The sequence below is a fragment of the Nicotiana attenuata genome, unplaced genomic scaffold (genome assembly GCF_001879085.1).
Source record: "Nicotiana attenuata strain UT unplaced genomic scaffold, NIATTr2, whole genome shotgun sequence".
Classification (NCBI taxonomy): Eukaryota; Viridiplantae; Streptophyta; class Magnoliopsida; order Solanales; family Solanaceae; genus Nicotiana; species Nicotiana attenuata.
Window position 1 is genome coordinate 147,073 of NW_017672205.1, and position 18,097 is coordinate 165,169.

At 40.8% G+C, this 18,097-nt stretch overlaps 1 protein-coding gene across 1 annotated transcript; it reads right to left on the reverse strand.

Moving 5' to 3' along the window:
* On the reverse strand, nt 1–2,371 carry LOC109212312. Its single transcript, XM_019375941.1, has 2 exons — nt 2,178–2,371; nt 1–1,251 (listed from the first exon to the last, which is right to left on the reverse strand). The coding sequence occupies exon 2, from the start codon at nt 814–816 to the stop codon at nt 184–186; it is 633 nt and encodes a 210-aa protein (XP_019231486.1). The 5' UTR covers nt 817–1,251; nt 2,178–2,371; the 3' UTR covers nt 1–183.
* Between the last annotated feature and the right edge of the window lie 15,726 nt (nt 2,372–18,097).

An 18,097-nucleotide genomic window follows, 5' to 3' on the forward strand; every position in this document is an offset into this window, starting at 1 on the left:
TGACAATCAACCAGCAATACTACAGTAAAATTTAAAACACAAGCAACAACAAAGAGTGTACATATTGCAAACGGATGAGTTCACCTTCAAATATATACATGAGATTATTCAAACCCGTTAAGATAAAAATAGTAGTTTGGCACCACCAACTGGATTACAAACATTAAGACTTCCACAATTAGTTCACTCCCTCAACACCTGATTGAAGATATACGAGTCCATTGGAGCATCTTCAGCTATCTGAAGTGATGAGACAACCTGCGCTGCAAGTAGATCAGGAGAAATTCTTGCAACCTCCCAATTTCCCTCATCAAAATATTGATACTGAATATCCCTTACACAAGGTACAGATGAGATCATCCAGTCAGAATTTCCCCACTCATTCGACATGCATCTGTACCCGCTTGCACCAGAATCCCAGTCTGTTCCTTCAGGTGAATATGTCGAGAAGTCTTGGTGAGGGAGTATGGGTCGTTGTCCCCCAATGTACAAGTCAAAATTGCTACAAAGATCCCATGCATTCCATCCGTCTTCCTTCTTCAAGATAAGCTTACACGAGTCATCAGAGTCTTCGTCCACAAGGACCTGAAGAGCAACTGCCTCAGCAATCGCAGCACCCTCTTCATCAAGCCTTTGCTGTTCTTCTTTCTTCTTCTGTTTCTTTTTTTCCAGTTCAGAACGGATGGCAGCCGAAGTAGCCAAGGCTTTCTCTAAGCGCCTCTTCTTTTTCTCAGCCTGTTTAATTCGATCCAACTCATCCTTAACTTGCTTCTTCTTGCCTTTTCTAACTGCAGATGCAACTTTAGCACAGTCCATTTTGCCAACTGATTCTCAAACAATAACACTTAAACAAATCTGACTTTCCCTTTGTTAAGATATCTCTAAAGAAGTATTCATTCTCTCTGTGACTAATTTATTTTCCCTTCCTTTGTGCCCTGTTATTAATACTATTGCAAAAGACTAAATGCTATCCAATCTAAAGCGTTTACTAAAAGTACACCTACACAAACTCAGGTCTAAAGGAATACCTCATTTTACGAACAATACAGTCCCAGACAGAAACAACAGGAGATTGAAGAAGAGAAGATTGGTAAGCACTCATAGGCCCGTCACTCACCATTCTTCCTAGTTTCCCGCAACCCTGACATTTACCCATCTGGCAGCAACTAACCAAACTACTAAGCTCACTGAAAACCCAACAAAATGATGTCTATACTTGTCCGCTTGCAACAACTCACATGGCCTTCCCTCCTGCAAAATATGCACAAACTTAGTAAATAAATTCCAGATATTAACAGAACGAATAATTGGAAACACAATCAACAGAATTCATCCTAGACATATGTATATCACGATGTACACCGCGTTGTGTGTGTGTGTCTCAAAACCACGGATAATCTACTCATACAGCTTATTAAAGAGACCAGAAAAACAAAAAAAAAGTACCCATATTGATGACAAATCTACCACCAAAACAGAGGGAAATTTAAGAGATACAAAAACTCCGACCCCAACAGCTACTAGACAAATCATCAGCATCCTCAAACATCAAAAAGAGAGCACCAATAAAGTCACATTACATATTCTCTAACCACCTAGTGCGCATAGATCAAAGTTACAAGGGCAGGTTATCAACATGGGTCGATGGCAGGTTCGATTACGAAAAAGTCAATAATCAAAGATTATGCGGAGGGTTTAACAACATACAGACTGAATCCTGGACTTTCATGTCTCATACATGAGGTTGTGCTTAGGACATAGTCATATCAGTTATGTCTAAATCTAATCCTATCATCTAAGTTGTTTTATAAACGACAATTTATTCTACATCAGAAGCTGTCATAGTGGGTAAAACTAAACCAAACCCTAATTTAACAAAATTGTGATTCATATAAGATGCCCAAATCAGAAATTGACTTAATCATACAGAGGAAAAAACTACAAAAATCAATAAATCCAATTAAATTCAGTTCACATCCAAATACAACATCAAACGATAACAACCCATTCGACCCGCATACAAAAAATTCAACTTTCAATACAATCAATCACTTTCACACACTATTAACATCAGATCGAGCATACCCAGAATCCGAATCGGATAGAAAAACAGAAAATTACTATAAAAACCAAATCTTTTAGATCTAATTGGAACACAAAGCAAGAATTAAAAAAACCTGTGAGAGAAAATGGCCAGCGAAAAGCTCTTCCAGCGAAGGGTCAACTAGAAATAGAGAAAGTAAAGATCTGTAGATCTGATGATAAGAGAAACAAAGGAGAAATGAGAAATGGGGGCGAAGAAAGAGAGATAAGAGATACAGAGAGGATAATATAATAAGCAACTGATCACATGAAATTGCCGGTTGGAAGAGACGGGGATGAGTAGGAGAAGCAAGGGTACAATTGTCAATTTATTACCTATTCGTGATGAGACACGTGGGAGATGAGTAGGGTCATTCTAGAATTTGTGAACTTTCTTTTTCTTCCCCACTCGACTATGCTATCCTAGTGGGACCCAACTAATATGATTCATAGGGTATAAATTATTAAACTCTTTTTGAAAAACTATATTGTATAGATGCTTTTAAAAATAACAACAAACAACAACAAATTCAATATACTCTTACATAGCATAATCTGAGGAGGATAGTGTGTACGCAATCTTACCCTTATCTTGTGGAAAAAGAAAGGTTGTTTTCAATAGACCTTCGGCTCAAAGAGGTATAATCACCAAATTAGTAAAGAGAAAAACAAGAAGTGTAATAGCGAGAAGCCAGTTGCTTTTAAAAATAATAGTTAAAAAAAATGTTTTTTATATATTAATATATTTTATACATGATTTATATATATTTTAAATATTTAACTATTTAATATAATTATTTTTGACCGATCAGCCAAATGTGTAACTGGACCAATGTTTTTTTATGCCCATTTATGAGTGGCTTAAGGAAAATTTGTTTGTTCCAATAGTTAATCTAACTGAGAAGGCTCTCTATCAGAATTTGTTTTTTGTTTTTAAAGCTCAATGTAAAATCTCTGATTAAAAATTCTTTTTTTTTAAATCATCCCGCCCCACTAAAATTTGTGAACTTGCTTGTGATGAAGGACGCTTGGAATGAACGGCTTCGATGAACTGTTAGTAGGTGGGTGGGACCCTTTAAAGAAGAGAAGTTTGAGCCGGTGGAAGAGAATTTATTTGCTTTTGCTTTTACTTCCTGAGGAGTTTGCTTTTGTTTTGAAAAAAAAAAAGAGAAACAGGTTATATTGGTTGGAGGAGAGATAAGGGAATCATCAAAGATTATATGGTTGGAAGTGGGGACGGCGGTGATTGGATGAGCTCATTTACTCTGTCGCCACATGAGCTCATTTACTCTGTCGCCACATGCCAAAAATGCACAAATGAAAAATGTTGAGGGATGATATGATATTTAGTATAGAAGTTGGGGACCGCTAGCTGAAAATGTTGTGCTCAGTTGGTTTGGATTTTATGACCTCTTTGGGCTGCTGGTTTCCAAAATGCAAGAGTTTTTTTTTTTTTTTTAGCAAATAGGAAATAATATATTAATAACTATGTAATGCTTCGTACATAATCGTCATAGTTTGTGTCTCTGAGGATACATTGATTACCTAAGCTTGCTAGTGTATTGCAAGCATCAACTGATAAAGACATGGAGTTCTGATTGTTCACTTTCCACAATATTGTTTACAAAAGAATGGGGTAGTACAAAAAGTTGCTTTCCCTTGTCCTTGGTCTTCTTTGCTAGATGATGAACTGTCCTATTCCCTTGCCTGAAGATGTGCTGGAGGATTACCTTCTGCTGGTGCATGAACCACATGCATTCATTAACAACCTTATCAGATAGGTTATTACCTTGTTGTATTGCATGGATTACCTCCGTGGAGTCTGTCTCAATTTCAAGAGGGAATAAACTCCATTCTTTTGCTGTTTTAAGTCCTTCTTTCAGTGCCTTCATTTCTGCTTCTAATGATCCATTTGCATGTGTGGATTTTGCAAATCTAACCATCCATTTCCCGTTGGTATTTCTGAATGCGCCTCCAAGGCCACATTTCTGGTTATGGTTGTTGAAACTGGCATCTATGTTTAGTTTAAACCAGCCTCTTGGTGGCTTGTACCACTTTATTTTAATGGGAATTTTTGGTGGGGTTTTGATGCTCTTTTCTGTGAGAAGCTTGCATTCAGAAGCTCTTTGAGTAATTTGAGCATCATTAATAGGGTTGACAGTATTGTTTTGATTGTTATTATTTCTATTAAGCCATATATTCCAGATGGCAAATGGGAAGAAGGAATTCCAATCGATATACTTGTTATTAAGAGAATAGTTAAAGTCATTTACTTGTAGGAGCCAATGCTTTTCCTTTTCTTTATAGTAATTTTTCCACCCAAGACTATCCCAGAAGTGATTGACGGCTTTGCATTCTAGAAAAATATGTATTATGGATTCTTCTTTTTGGCATTTACAAATAGGGCAGATGGGATCAATATTCAGCCCAATTTGTGAGAGGTATTTCCTGCATGGTATCCTATCATGAAGACACCGCCACAAGAAGAATTTAATTTTATTAGGGCAATTCAGGTTCCAAATCCATTCAAATTTTAAGTTATTGTTTGGAGTGGTTTCTATAAGAGTGTAACAGGATTTGATCGTGAAAATACCTTTCGTATTTAGAGACCAAATTGGGATATCATTGGTAGGGCCTTTAAGACGAATTCTTGTCTTAGTGATATTTACCCTTAAGTCGCAAGGGATGTTGAAAGATAGTTTATCAAGGTTCCAGGTTTTTCCATTGAAAATATCCCTGATTTTAAAAAGTGATCTCTAATAGAGAGAGGACCTGTTACTGTTTTTCTAAGGTTACCTATACTAGGTATCCAGTTAGTTTCCCATATGTTTGTGTTGGAATGGAAATGAGGTGACCATGTGATATCCTTTGAGCATAATTCCCATCCCTTTTGAATACTCTTCCAGACGAAAGAGCCTTTGTTTTTTGCAACACTAGTCCCATAGGAGGTGATGGTTAATTTAGCCTAGGGGGTTGTAGCATTTGTATGAATTCTCCATACTAGGCTAGCTAATGTACATAGATTCTTATTCACGGCATTATGAATACCTAGGCCGCCATTTGATTTTGATTGGCATAGTGTAGACCATTTAACTAGATGCATTTTCCTTTTTTCTAATGTGCTTCCCCATATAAAAACCCTTTGAATTTTATCAATTTTGTTGAGGATATTTTTTGGTAGTAAGGTGTACTGCATATAGTGATTGGGGATTGTATTCAGGCAATAGTGGGATAGGGTTGTCCTTCCTGCTAAGTTGATGAATTTCAGTTTCCAGGATGCTAGTTTAGCTCTCATTTTATCAATTAAAATTGAAAATCTATAGGCCTTGGACAATTGTTTAAAATTGGGAATCCTAGATAGATGCCAAAGTTGTCACATTTTTTTATACCTAGCCTAGTCGTAATGTCTTTGATGAGAGAAGTGGAACAGTTTTTGGAGAAGAGGATTTTTGATTTGGTACTATTGATGCTTAGGCCTGATAGAGCACAAAACTGTTCTTGACCATTTCTAATAGCATGGCATGATTTGTTGTTTACCTTTGCCATTAAGGTAAGATCGTCCGCAAATAATAGGTGAGAACATTTGGGGCATCTATTACCTAAGGTTATAGGATCCCAGTTCCTAATATCTACTTGCTGTTCTATATATCTAGTTAGCATTTTCAAGCAAAGGATGAAAATATAGGATGAAATGGGATCTCCTTGTCTAATGCCTCGACTTGGTTCAAAGTATTTTGTGACAGATCCATTAACTAAAATGGCTATACTGCTTGTTGAAATACAACTTAATAAAAGTGTAGAGAATTGGGAGGGAATTTAAAGTATTCAAGAGTGTGAAGAACAAAGGAAAATTCCAAACGGTCAAAAGCCTTTTCTAGGTCAATTTTTAATATCATTTGGCCATGTTTCCCTTTTAACTTTTTTAAATTGGAAACAAGTTCTTGGATGATGATTGCATTATCAGAAGCTCTTCTATTTTTCATGAAACTAGCTTGGAAGGAGCTAATCAACTGCTCAAGGAATGGTTTTAGTCGATTTGCTAGGATTTTTGTAATTAATTTATAGATAGTGTTGCAAAGTCCAATTGGTTTGAAAATTCTAATGTTGTTAGCATTAGGGATTTTTGGTATAAGGCACAGATAAGTTCTATTAATATCTTTAGGGATTACCTGCTTTCTAAAAATGTCATGACAAAGATTGGTTACCGAATGCCCTATGTGTTTCCAATATCTTTAGAAAAAGAAAGGATGGAGGCCATCCGGTCCAGGGGCTTTGAAGGGTTTGAAATAAAATATGGCCCTTTTAATTTCAATATCTAGGAGGGGGCTATCTAAAAAGTTTAGGTTAACCTTATTACAAGTAGAGGGGTTTCCTAGAGGATTAATCCAACTTGTTAGGGAGTGAGAGGTAGTAAATATAGATGTAAAGTAATTGAGCACATGAGACATAATAAGATGGTGTTCATTGATCCAATTACCAGTATCATCCTTAAAGAAGTTTATTTTGTTTCTTCTTTTTCTATTAGTGGCCGAGATATGAAAAAATTTGGTATTGACGTCACCTTCATTTAACCATGAGATTCTAGACCTTAATTTTCAATAATCTTCTTCTATTTTTAGGATATCATTGTATTCCTTTTTTAAATCATTCTCCAGATTACGAAGGAAATTACTGGTAGTATAGCTATTAGAATTCTGGATCCCTTGAAGTCTAGCAAGTAATTTTTTCTTTTTTCCCGTAATGTTACCAAAGGTGTTATTTTTCCAGGGTTTTAATTTTTCCACAAAGTTTAGGCTGGCTTTAAAGTAATCAGTTCCATACCAATTTTTTTCTACCATTGATTGGAATTCAGGATGTTTACACCAAAAGGTCTCGAGCCTAAATGGTATATTATGAGTCAACCCATTTTTTGGAATTAATTCGACTAGAATAGGGTTACGATCTGAGTAAGTTTTGGGTAAGTGAATTATAGAGCTTTTTGGGAAGAGCTCAATCCATTCCTCATTCCCTAATATTTTATCTAATCTTTCCATTATAAGCCCTTTATTCTATGTCTGTTATTAGACCACGTATACTTACACCCTTTAAACCCCAGGTCTATTAAATTGCAACTATTAATTTTGACCAAATGTACCTAACTCTACTGTCCTTAATAAGTTTTCCACCAAAATTTTCATTCGAGGTTAGAATATTATTAAAATACCCCCTACCAACCAAGGCCCTTTATAGGTATTGCTAATACTTTCTAGATTTTCCCACATTATATTTCTATTATGAACATCAGTACTAGCATAAATTGAAGTGAAAAGCCAGGGTTTACGAATAGGGAGTACCTCAATTGTTGCATGGATTTCTTGATTCCTACGGACTGCATTTTGAATACTAACCACTTCATGGTTCCACATCATGACCATACCTCCTGACTGCCCTTCCGCTGGCCCTCTATCATCTCCGTAAACCCAAAGTCATGAAGCATCTCAGCATGATTACCCATTCTTGTTTCCAACAAGGTCACCATGCAGGGTCTGTGTGTATCTATCATTTCCCTAAAAGTCCTCCTAAAATTGTCATTATTCCCACCCCTTATGTTCCATATAATGAAGTTTGTTGGACGATTCATGGCGATGTTAAGGTTTGAGTTTCCCGGTTCCCCATTCTCCCTTACTCCCCCTAGTAGGACAGGATTCCTTCTCAATGATGGCACTAGGATCATGGCTCTGTTGCCCACTGTTGGATCCTGTGGTGGTCTTATGTCCATCGAACATTTGTAGAGCGCCAGTGGGCAGCTGAGCACATGCCTCTTCTCGTGCGTCTCCATGAAGAGAAACACCTTTATCCCGTCGAGATTTGAGAACTCTAGGACTCGCTCTAAGTTTAGGTTGATAGGTTCGTCTTCCTCCCCCATCGCTGCTTCTACTGGCCCTGGCACTTGTTCTGCATGGTTTTGTGGAGGGGATACTAGATGGAACACTGGAGGGATTGGTTGTTCCTGGTTCTCCTGGTTGATCTCCCATGGTAAGAATATGGGATTGAGTTGAGAGTACATTTCTGTCGGGAAGAATGGTCGGTCTAAGGGGGCATTCTGTGGGTTGATTGTGTTGAATTGAGGTGGCATATTCCATTGATTCCTCATTGCATGCACCAATTGTGGGTTCAATGAGGATGTCATTGGTTGAATAATGTTGTTCAACCAAACCTGATTTAGGTAATTGTTCATGGCTAGCCTCATTCCCTCCGTTATGAGTTGGGCTAAGTAATGAGTGTTGTGGAGTATCACTATTGCTTCCTGGCCGTTGATTGGCACTGTGAAAGAGATTGCATGTCCCATTAGACCTAACTCCATCCACAAGGCAGGTTGGTAGTCCTGTGCTTGTGGAGGTTGGGCATAGACAATCTGAGGGTTCTCTAGTGTGTGTAATGGTGGAAGGTTTTCCATTGTTAGTGGTCTGTGTTGTCGAAGGATTTTGATTAGACGGTTTCTTCTTCATAGGGTTGATGGAAGTCTTGGCATCTTTAATAGGGGGTAGAGTATTTAATAAGCTTGTGGCAGGCGTGGGATTGATGCTATGGAGGAGTGGGAGGGATTGGGGGAGAGGGTAATGATTGAGCTTTCTAAGTGCATGGCTTTTGGTTGCTTAATGTCTAGTTTTATAGGAAGAGCCTTAGTATCCTTTTCGTCTTCTAAGGTAATGGCCATTTGATTGCTTTTGTTTTCCTTGGTTGCCATTTGGCCAACAATGGCCGGAGGGGGGATATTGCCATATCTAGGGAGTAGATTTTGTTCATTTCCTTCGGTTAACATAAGATTATGGCTAGATTTTTGTTTAAGAGTGTTAATAGGTGTATGTAACGACCCAAACCCCGCACTGGTCGTGATGGCGCCTCTCGTGAAGACAAGGACAGCCAACTAACCCAACTCGTCTTTTCAAAAATAATTTAAACATGAATAAACAGCTAAAATATGACTTAATAATATTAATTAGCGGGATTACAACCCCACACAACCCTAATCGGGGTGTCATAAGTCACGAGCATCTATCAGAATGTAAATCCACTACAAGGTCTAAGATATACAAAACCGGAATAATGAACAAAAGAGAGAAACACGGTGCCGCGAACGCTGGCAGTCACCTCCTTAACTCATATAACTCTGCCTCTGATCGGCCAAAACCTGCTACCGGGTGAATAGAGACCTGCATCTGCACACGAGGTGCAGGGAGTAAAGTGAGTACTCCAACTCAGTGAGTAATAAAGGTAAATAACAACTGAGCAGTAAGAAATCACGTAAAGCAACCAACATGCTGTATAGAAGCAGGGTACAATCCTTTGAGCAAATAGTGAAACGGTGAAATCTTTGGAAATCTCTTGGCTCAGTTTAAATCTCTTTTGAAAATGATCTTTCCAACAGTTACGAAATGATTTCAAAACAGTTAGTGCCGACAAGCACAGAAAATCCGCCCCTCGGCACAAATAGCACAGTATAACAGGTAAAAAGGCAAGTAAATATGCAAGATGAACACATAGAAGTTCGCCCCTCGGGCAATATCTCAAAAACAGCACCAGCCTCTCGGGCTCACTCTCAGAACACTCTCAGAACAGTATCATATAGTAACCGCTGCGGCGTGCAGCCCGATCCACATCTCGCTGCGGCGTGCAGCCCGATCCATATATCATCGACGACGCTCACTTGGGGTGTGCAGACTCCGGGAGGGGCCCCTATGGCCCAAGCGCAATATCAAGCCACCTCGTGGCATATAAAATAAGGCCTGAAAGCCTTCTCACGTCACTCATAAGGCCTGAAAGCCTCGTCACATCACTCACAAGGCCTGGAAGCCTCGTCACATCACTCACAAGGCCTGAAAGCCTCCTCACATCACTCACAAGGCCTGAAAGCCTCCTCACGTCACTCTAGCCACCTCATGGCATATAAATGTATCTCAGGCCCTCGGCCTCATATCACTCAGCATATCCTCACATATGGCCCTCGGCCTCACTCAGATCGAAAATCATCACAAGCCCCTCGGGCATTTGTAAAACAGTAGTTCTCAGCCCAAAATATCATTTAAGTTTCAAATCTGCGTAAAATTGGCTGAGTTTGTAAAACAGTAGATATCAACAGGACTGAGTTCAAATAATGCGTCAAAACAGTGAGGAAACAGTGATAAAAATCCCCGAAGGGTTCAGATAATTGGCACGAAGCCCAAATACGGCAATCAGCTCAAATCATGATAATATCAAATAGGTTTCAGTCAAATACGCGGTAAAATCATCAATTGGGACGGACCAAGTCACAATCCCTCAACGGTGCTCTACCCCACGCTCGCTATCCGGCGTGCAAGTCACCTCAATATAGCATTACGGTGTGCGATCCGGGGTTTCATACCCTCAGGATATCATTTACAATCATTACTCACCTCGAACCGGCAAAATCTCTAGCTTGCGACGCCTTTGCCCCTCCAATCGGCCTCCACGCGCGTCGAATCTATCCAAAACCAGAACGAATACGTCACAATGTGCCAATGGAACAATACCCAATCGAAAAATATTAAAAATCTCGAAATTGGCAAAACCCGAGCCTCGGGCCCACTTCTCGAAACTCAGAAATTTTTACATCAACGGGTTCCTTATCTCGCCACGAGTCTATACATATCAAAATCACAAGAATCGGAGTTCAATTGACCCCTCAAATCCCCATTCTTAACTCTCTTAAGTCCAAGCCCTAACCTCCATTTTAAATCCTTAATTCCTTAGTTTTTCAGTCCAAATTCGTGTAATAACACCTTAGAATTGTGTTTTAGGTTCAGAAATTCTTACCTCAAAGAAGTCCCTTGATTTCCCTCTTCAAAATCGTCCAAAATCCTCCAAGTCCGAAGTGAAAAATGACTATCTCCTAAAAAATTCGCGAAGAAGAACTTAAATACTTCTGCCTAGACCTTTACGCTTCTGCGGTTAAATTACCGCTTCCGCGATACCGCTTCTGCGGTCAACATACCGCTTCTGCGGAACTTCCCTAAAGTCCAGAACCGCTTCTGCGGTCAAATCCCGCATCTGCGGCTACGCAGATGCGGTACCCAATCCGCACCTGCGATCCCAGGCCTTCCCTTGACCTTCCGCATCTGCGATACCTATGCCGCATCTGCGATGTCGCAGATGCGGCTCCCTATCCGCTTCTGCGGAAACAGCTCCCCAAGCCAAATTTCGCACCTGCGATCTCCTCTTCCGCATCTGCGAGACCGCTTCTGCGGTCCCAAATCCGCAGAAGCGAAAATACCAGAAACAGCAGCAAATTTCCAATTTCACAAGTCCAAAACTTCCCGTTAACCATCAGAAATCATCCCGAGGCCCCCGGGACCTCAACCAACGCACCAACACCTCATATATCATCATTCAAACTTGTTCCAATCATTAAAACACCTAAAACAACACCGAAACCATCAAATTACATCGAATTCAAGCCTATGTTCTTCTAAAACTTCCGAAACACACACTCGATCAAAAACCCAACCGAAACACCTCCGAATGACCTGAAATTTTGCACACACATCCCAAATCACCTAACGAAGCTACATCAACTCTCGGAATTCCATTCCGACCCTCGGATCAAAATCTCACCTATCAACCGGAATTCGCCAAAATACTAACTTCGCCAATTCAAGCCTAATTCTACACCGGACCTCCAAAACCAATTCCGATCACGCTCCTAAGTCATAAATCACCCAACGAAGCTAACCAAATCATAAAAACTCCGATCCGAGCTCATATACAAATAAGTCAACTCTTGGTCAAACCTTTCAAATTTCAAGCTTTCAACTGAGACTGTTCTTTCAAATTCATTCTGATTTTTCCTGAAAAACCAAAACCAACGGTCTACATCAGTCATAATACATAACACGGGGCAAGTCATGCTCGAGAACTGGCGATCAAAGTGCAAAAGCTCAAAACGACCGGTCGGGTCGTTACATCCTCCCCCACTTAAATACACGTTTGTCCTCGAACGTACCCAGAGTTGTCCTAGAAGCCAAACAATAGCTGAATAACCTTACTAAGCGTAAACCCGGGGTGATCCCACATCACCCTATCTCGTATAGATCCGATACACATTTTTAACTACAATTACACAATCCAGTCTAGCCCATAAGCCTTAGAACCACATTTCACTTTCCGAAATCATACACAAGATCAGAACCTCACATCTCTATTCAGAATAAGCCCGAACCAGCTGTAATAACCCATACCTGCAACCTCAGGTGCAATTATATGATATACCACATAACTCAAACACTCGAAACGATAACTTCTATTCACAGCAGCTGCACACAACACCCGAATACCGGTAGAAAACCTCTTATCAACCAAGGTCTTATTCCAACACTATACTGCCAATGATAAATGAAACATGCAATAAACCGTAACCATCTCTCAGGTCAACCATTCATGAAGTCACTTCCCCTTTTGGCTAACACCACAGCAGATTTCCGAGCCGAATTTCGATATTATCCTTCCAACAAGCTGAAATCAAATCCGTTCGTATTCATTAATGACCCCAATGATCGCCTCGAATCCAACACACCACTCTGGTGACATGACACATCAATGCAGGCCTAAGCCACGACTTGCATAATTCGCGCACCAATAAGAAACGGTCTGAATATACTCAAATCATGAAAATGACCCCCAAACGAAAGAGCTGTACCTCAAGCTCATCAGTTCCATCACAACACAAGGCTGAGACCCTATCTCACATCATAGAAATAGAACACATGAATCTACCTTGAAAGGTCATATCTTCATGTAGCCTCGCTACTATGCGCGACCCTACCCAAACACTGCTCCACATGAAATACCTCCAGTCACTATGCCCAAAATCGACAGTCACGCACAATTGAATGTCTGGAACCAAAGCAAATCATTACCCCCACAGTGAAACAAATAACATATACCACGTAACCCGATAGGACATAACCAATACACTATCCACCGAGCAACACCCAATTACTCTTCCCGCTCAACTTCCACTATGAGATCCCAAATGGACCGCACCATATGTACCCATAACCATCAAATCATAACGTCTCGCAACACAGAAAGGTAACTCATAGTTCTCCCCAGATCACTAATAAGCTCAATAACGGTCGAATCAATCTAACCCTCAACAATACGATTCGGGGCCAACCAAGCCGACTCAAGCTAGAACACACATCCACATTGGCCTAACAACGAACTCTCAATCAAGGAAATCCTGAAGCTGGTCCTTCCACTATTTTAACTCCCGCCGGTGCCATACGACACGGTGCCCGACACCAAATCAATTTCGAAATCAACAACCTCGCCCGACGACATACCCGGCCACAAGAAACACATCAGAAAAGTCCCTCACCATCGAAACTAAATCAATATGAGGAGCCTCAGCACTGACACCCATCACAAGAACCCAAATAAGAAAGGCGATCCTTCCCAACCGACTGTTGGTTCTTCGAGACATAAGCCACTCTACTAGAACATACTCCGACGCACCTCGCCATTCAATCCGCGGCATACCGGTATAGTCCATAGTACAATTGTCCAGAATATCCTGACGCTGAGACGATCAGTCTAAATCTCCAACACCACATCCAAAAATCTGACATGCCAAGCATAGAAAGATCCACTCGGGCCTCCAAATCTCGATAGTCACTAAACAATGCCGATACACGCGATCCACAACCACAACATAGCCTGAACATGAGGACTTCCGATCTCCAACTCCGTATAGCACACGAATCATCGTACCTGATCCCAATTTCGTCGTCCGAAAACATACCACACCTTAAATACCCCATCATTCCATGATAGATACTCTAAAATTTCTCTGTGCCACTAAGCAAACCCGAATATTACCGGTTAATCTAACAAGAGGGTGCCGCAATACTACCGAAATGCCATCAACTTAATCACATTGCCTTTTTTTTACTGAAACATAGACTCTCGTCAACTCATCCCCATCTAGCCAAGAACTTCCATCGATCCCATCTAGAAGAAAATCATTACGCATCCCATGCCTTTCACACTCGTAGAAAATATAACCACGGTAGAATCAACAAGAACTCTCCCAATCCCGTTTGCATAAACTAACCGTCAGGACTGAATCCTTCTAACTAGACCAAGCTAAGCAAGCCGTCAGAACCCAAGAGCATTGCTGCAAAATACCTGTAAGAACCCATTACCTCGAACACATACAAAGAATTGATCATATCCTTACCATACCGATTCGGTCTACTATCAAGCTACTCCATCTATCTAAATTTCCTTCTGATTCATTTTCAAATTGATGCTCCCTCTTGCTGTAGTACCACAATCTCTCAACCCAGGTTTACCTCAATAGACCCAAACATAACTCCACACTGACTAAGGCCCATAAGCCGCTGAATACTCTCTCAAATATTCCCATAAACACCACATTCCAGAATACTTTACTCTGAAGAAATTCCTGCGAAGCTAAGTCCGTTACCTTTACTTTCCTGATACTGATACATAGAATCCCATAATTCACATAGAAATACCACAAATCTGAACTTCTTCCAATGAAAACACAGTTTCTAACCACATATGCAACTCTAAAGCACTCAATTGATGTATACAGACTCTTGAACACATTAGAACTATTCTCGAAAGTCATTCACTCTTATTCAAACTGCAAATTACCTGACCTAACGAACAGAACCACTCGTGCCTTATTGGCACTCCGATACCGCAAAATTAGATCCTCATCCCAATACAACCAAGCAACTTCCTGCTCTATGCACCGAGCATTCTTTATCAATAACAACTCTAGACATTCCGGGATTCTCATACTCTATGAAGCATAATATAACCTTTGCCAAAATTTTCCTTCACTTTAGCCATAGCTAATTCACTCGCATACCCAAACTGGAACCAACATAGCACCTAACCGTGCAATCAACTGCTCACAGCAGACTCCCCTACTTGGCTCGAAGCCATAGATCAAGATACGCTCAATAACTCATAACATTTTTACTCTATTGATGCCACAATACCATAGCGAGATTAGACCCAACATTTATAAGTTTGTGAAAACACAGATCATCCAGTATTGTAAATCTTCTACAAATCTCGCATTCATCCCCGCAACAGTTGAGCCCATTCTCTTAAACGACCCGAAATTTCAAATTTCAACACGTACCCTTCAATTACACATGAGATCTTCTAACATACACATAAGGATCACACCACTTTAGAACACTCCGCAGGAGATAACCCACCTGCTTCGCCTCACTATAACATTTCCGTATACCTTCCACCGTCATACACATTACACAGCCATTTAGCCTTCCTGAGTCTGAACTTATACCGCAACATGAAATTTACTTCACCCCAACTAGGAGACACGAAAAGACTCTTCACGCGCCCATAACTCGGAGCTACACATCCAATCACAATGGAAATCATACACTTAATAGTTCATCTATCATCCATCAGACCTTCCTCGTCACTTCCAAGTCACACAGATACATCTCGCAGTACTAATACACTCTTCACATAGCTACCCAGCCGTCACTTCCACTAATAGGGACAATACCGAACATATAAGTTCAAAACACTTATTCACACAATCAGCACCTCGGTACTCAAGCCATAGACAAAGATCCGGCCTCAAGTCCTTCAGACTGGCCCAACATCAACTCACAGAAATCACACCTCGCCCCTCGATCGGGGAATCACAAGACATCAAGGCACATCTGATACTGAGCGCTCATGTGCGCTTACGAATGCGTGGAAGGAATTTCAAGAGTTTCTTTTCAAGCTGAATCAAGGACGCACGATAATAATTCAAGAATGTGAAGTTTTCCAAAAGGTTCTGTAGCCTCTCGAGGATAAATACAGACGTCTCCGTAACGATCCGCGAGACTCTACTAAACCTGCTCATGACTCGTGAGACCTAGTAACCTAGGCTCTGATACCAACTTGTCACGACCCAAACCCCGCACTGGTCGTGATGGCGCCTCTCGTGAAGACAAGGCCCACCAAATAACCCAACTCGTCTTTTCAAAAATAATTTAAACATGAATAAACAGCTAAAATATGACTTAATAATATTAATTAGCGGGATTACAACCCCACACAGCCCTAATCGGGGTGTCACAAGTCACGAGCATCTATCAGAATGTAAATCCACTACAAGGTCTAAAATATACAAAATCGGTATAATGAACAAAAGAGACAAACACGGTGCTGCGAACGCTGGCAGTCACCTCCTTAACTCATATAACTCTGCCTCTGATCGGCCAAAACCCGCTACCGGGTGAATAGATACTTGCATCTGCATACGAGGTGCAGGGAGTAAAGTGAGTACTCCAACTCAGTGAGTAATAAAGGTAAATAACAACTGAGCAGTAAGAAATCACGTAAAGCAACCAACATGCTGTATAGAAGCAGGGTACAATCCTTTGAGAAAATAGTGAAACGGTAAAATCTTTGGAAATCTCTTGGCTCAGTTTAAATATCTTTTGAAAATGATCTTTCCAACAGTTACGAAATGATTTCAAAACAGTTAGTGCCGACAAGCACAGAAAATCCGCCCCTCGGCACAAATAGCACAGTATAACAGGTAAAAAGGCAAGTAAATATGCAAGATGAACACATAGAAGTTCGCCCCTCGGGCAATATCTCAAAAACAGCACCAGCCTCTCGGGCTCACTCTCAGAACACTCTCAGAACAGTATCATATAGTAACCGCTGCGGCGTGCAGCCCGATCCACATCTCGCTGCGGCGTGCAGCCCGATCCATATATCGTCGACGGCGCTCACTGGGGGTGTGCAGACTCCGGGAGGGGCCCCTTACGGCCCAAACGCAATATCAAGCCACCTCGTGGCATATAAAATAAGGCCTGAAAGCCTTCTCACGTCACTCATAAGGCCTGAAAGCCTCCTCACATCACTCACAAGGCCTGGAAGCCTCTTCACATCACTCACAAGGCCTGAAAGCCTCCTCACATCACTCACAAGGCCTGAAAGCCTCCTCACGTCACTCCAGCCACCTCATGGCATATAAATGTATCTCAGGCCCTCGGCCTCATATCACTCAGCATATCCTCACATATGGCCCTCGGCCTCACTCAGATCGAAAATCATCACAAGCCCCTCGGGCATTTGTAAAACAGTAGTTCTCAGCCCAAAATATCATTTAAGTTTCAAATCTGCGTAAAATTGGCTGAGTTTGTAAAACAGTAGATATCAACAGGACCGAGTTCAAATATTGCATCAAAACAGTGAGGAAACAGTGATAAAAATCCCCGAAGGGTTCAGATAATTGGCACGAAGCCCAAATATGGCAATCAGCTCAAATCATGATAATATCAAATAGGTTTCGGTCAAATACGCGGTAAAATTATCAATCGGGACGGACCAAGTCACAATCCCTCAACAGTGCTCTACCCCACGCTCGCTATCCGGCGTGCAAGTCACCTCAATATAGCACTACGGTGTGCAATCCGGGGTTTCATACCCTCAGGATATCATTTACAATCATTACTCACCTCGAACCGGCGAAATCTCTAGCTCGCGACGCCTTTGCCCCTCCAATCGGCCTCCACGCGCGTCGAATCTATGCAAAACCAGAACGAATACGTCACAATATGCCAATGGAACAATACCCAATCGAAAACAATCGAAAAATATTAAAAATCTCGAAATTGGCAAAACCCGAGCCCCGGGCCCACTTCTCGAAACTCAGAAATTTTTACATCAATAGGTTCCTTATCTCGCCACGAGTCTATACATATCAAAATCACAAGAATCGGAGTTCAATTGACCCCTTAAATCCCCATTCTTAACTCTCTTAAGTCCAAGCCCTAACCTCCATTTTAAATCCTTAATTCCTTAGTTTTTCAGTCCAAATTCATGTAATAACACCTTAGAATTGTGTTTTAGGTTCAGAAATTCTTACCTCAAAGAAGTCCCTTGATTTCCCTCTTCAAAATCGTCCAAAATCCTCCGAGTCTGAAGTGAAAAATGACTA

What these genes read in the sequence shown, in the direction of transcription:
- LOC109212312 (XM_019375941.1), bottom strand. Translation starts at nt 816, where the DNA reads ATGGACTGTGCTAAAGTTGCATCTGCAGTTAGAAAAGGCAAGAAGAAG.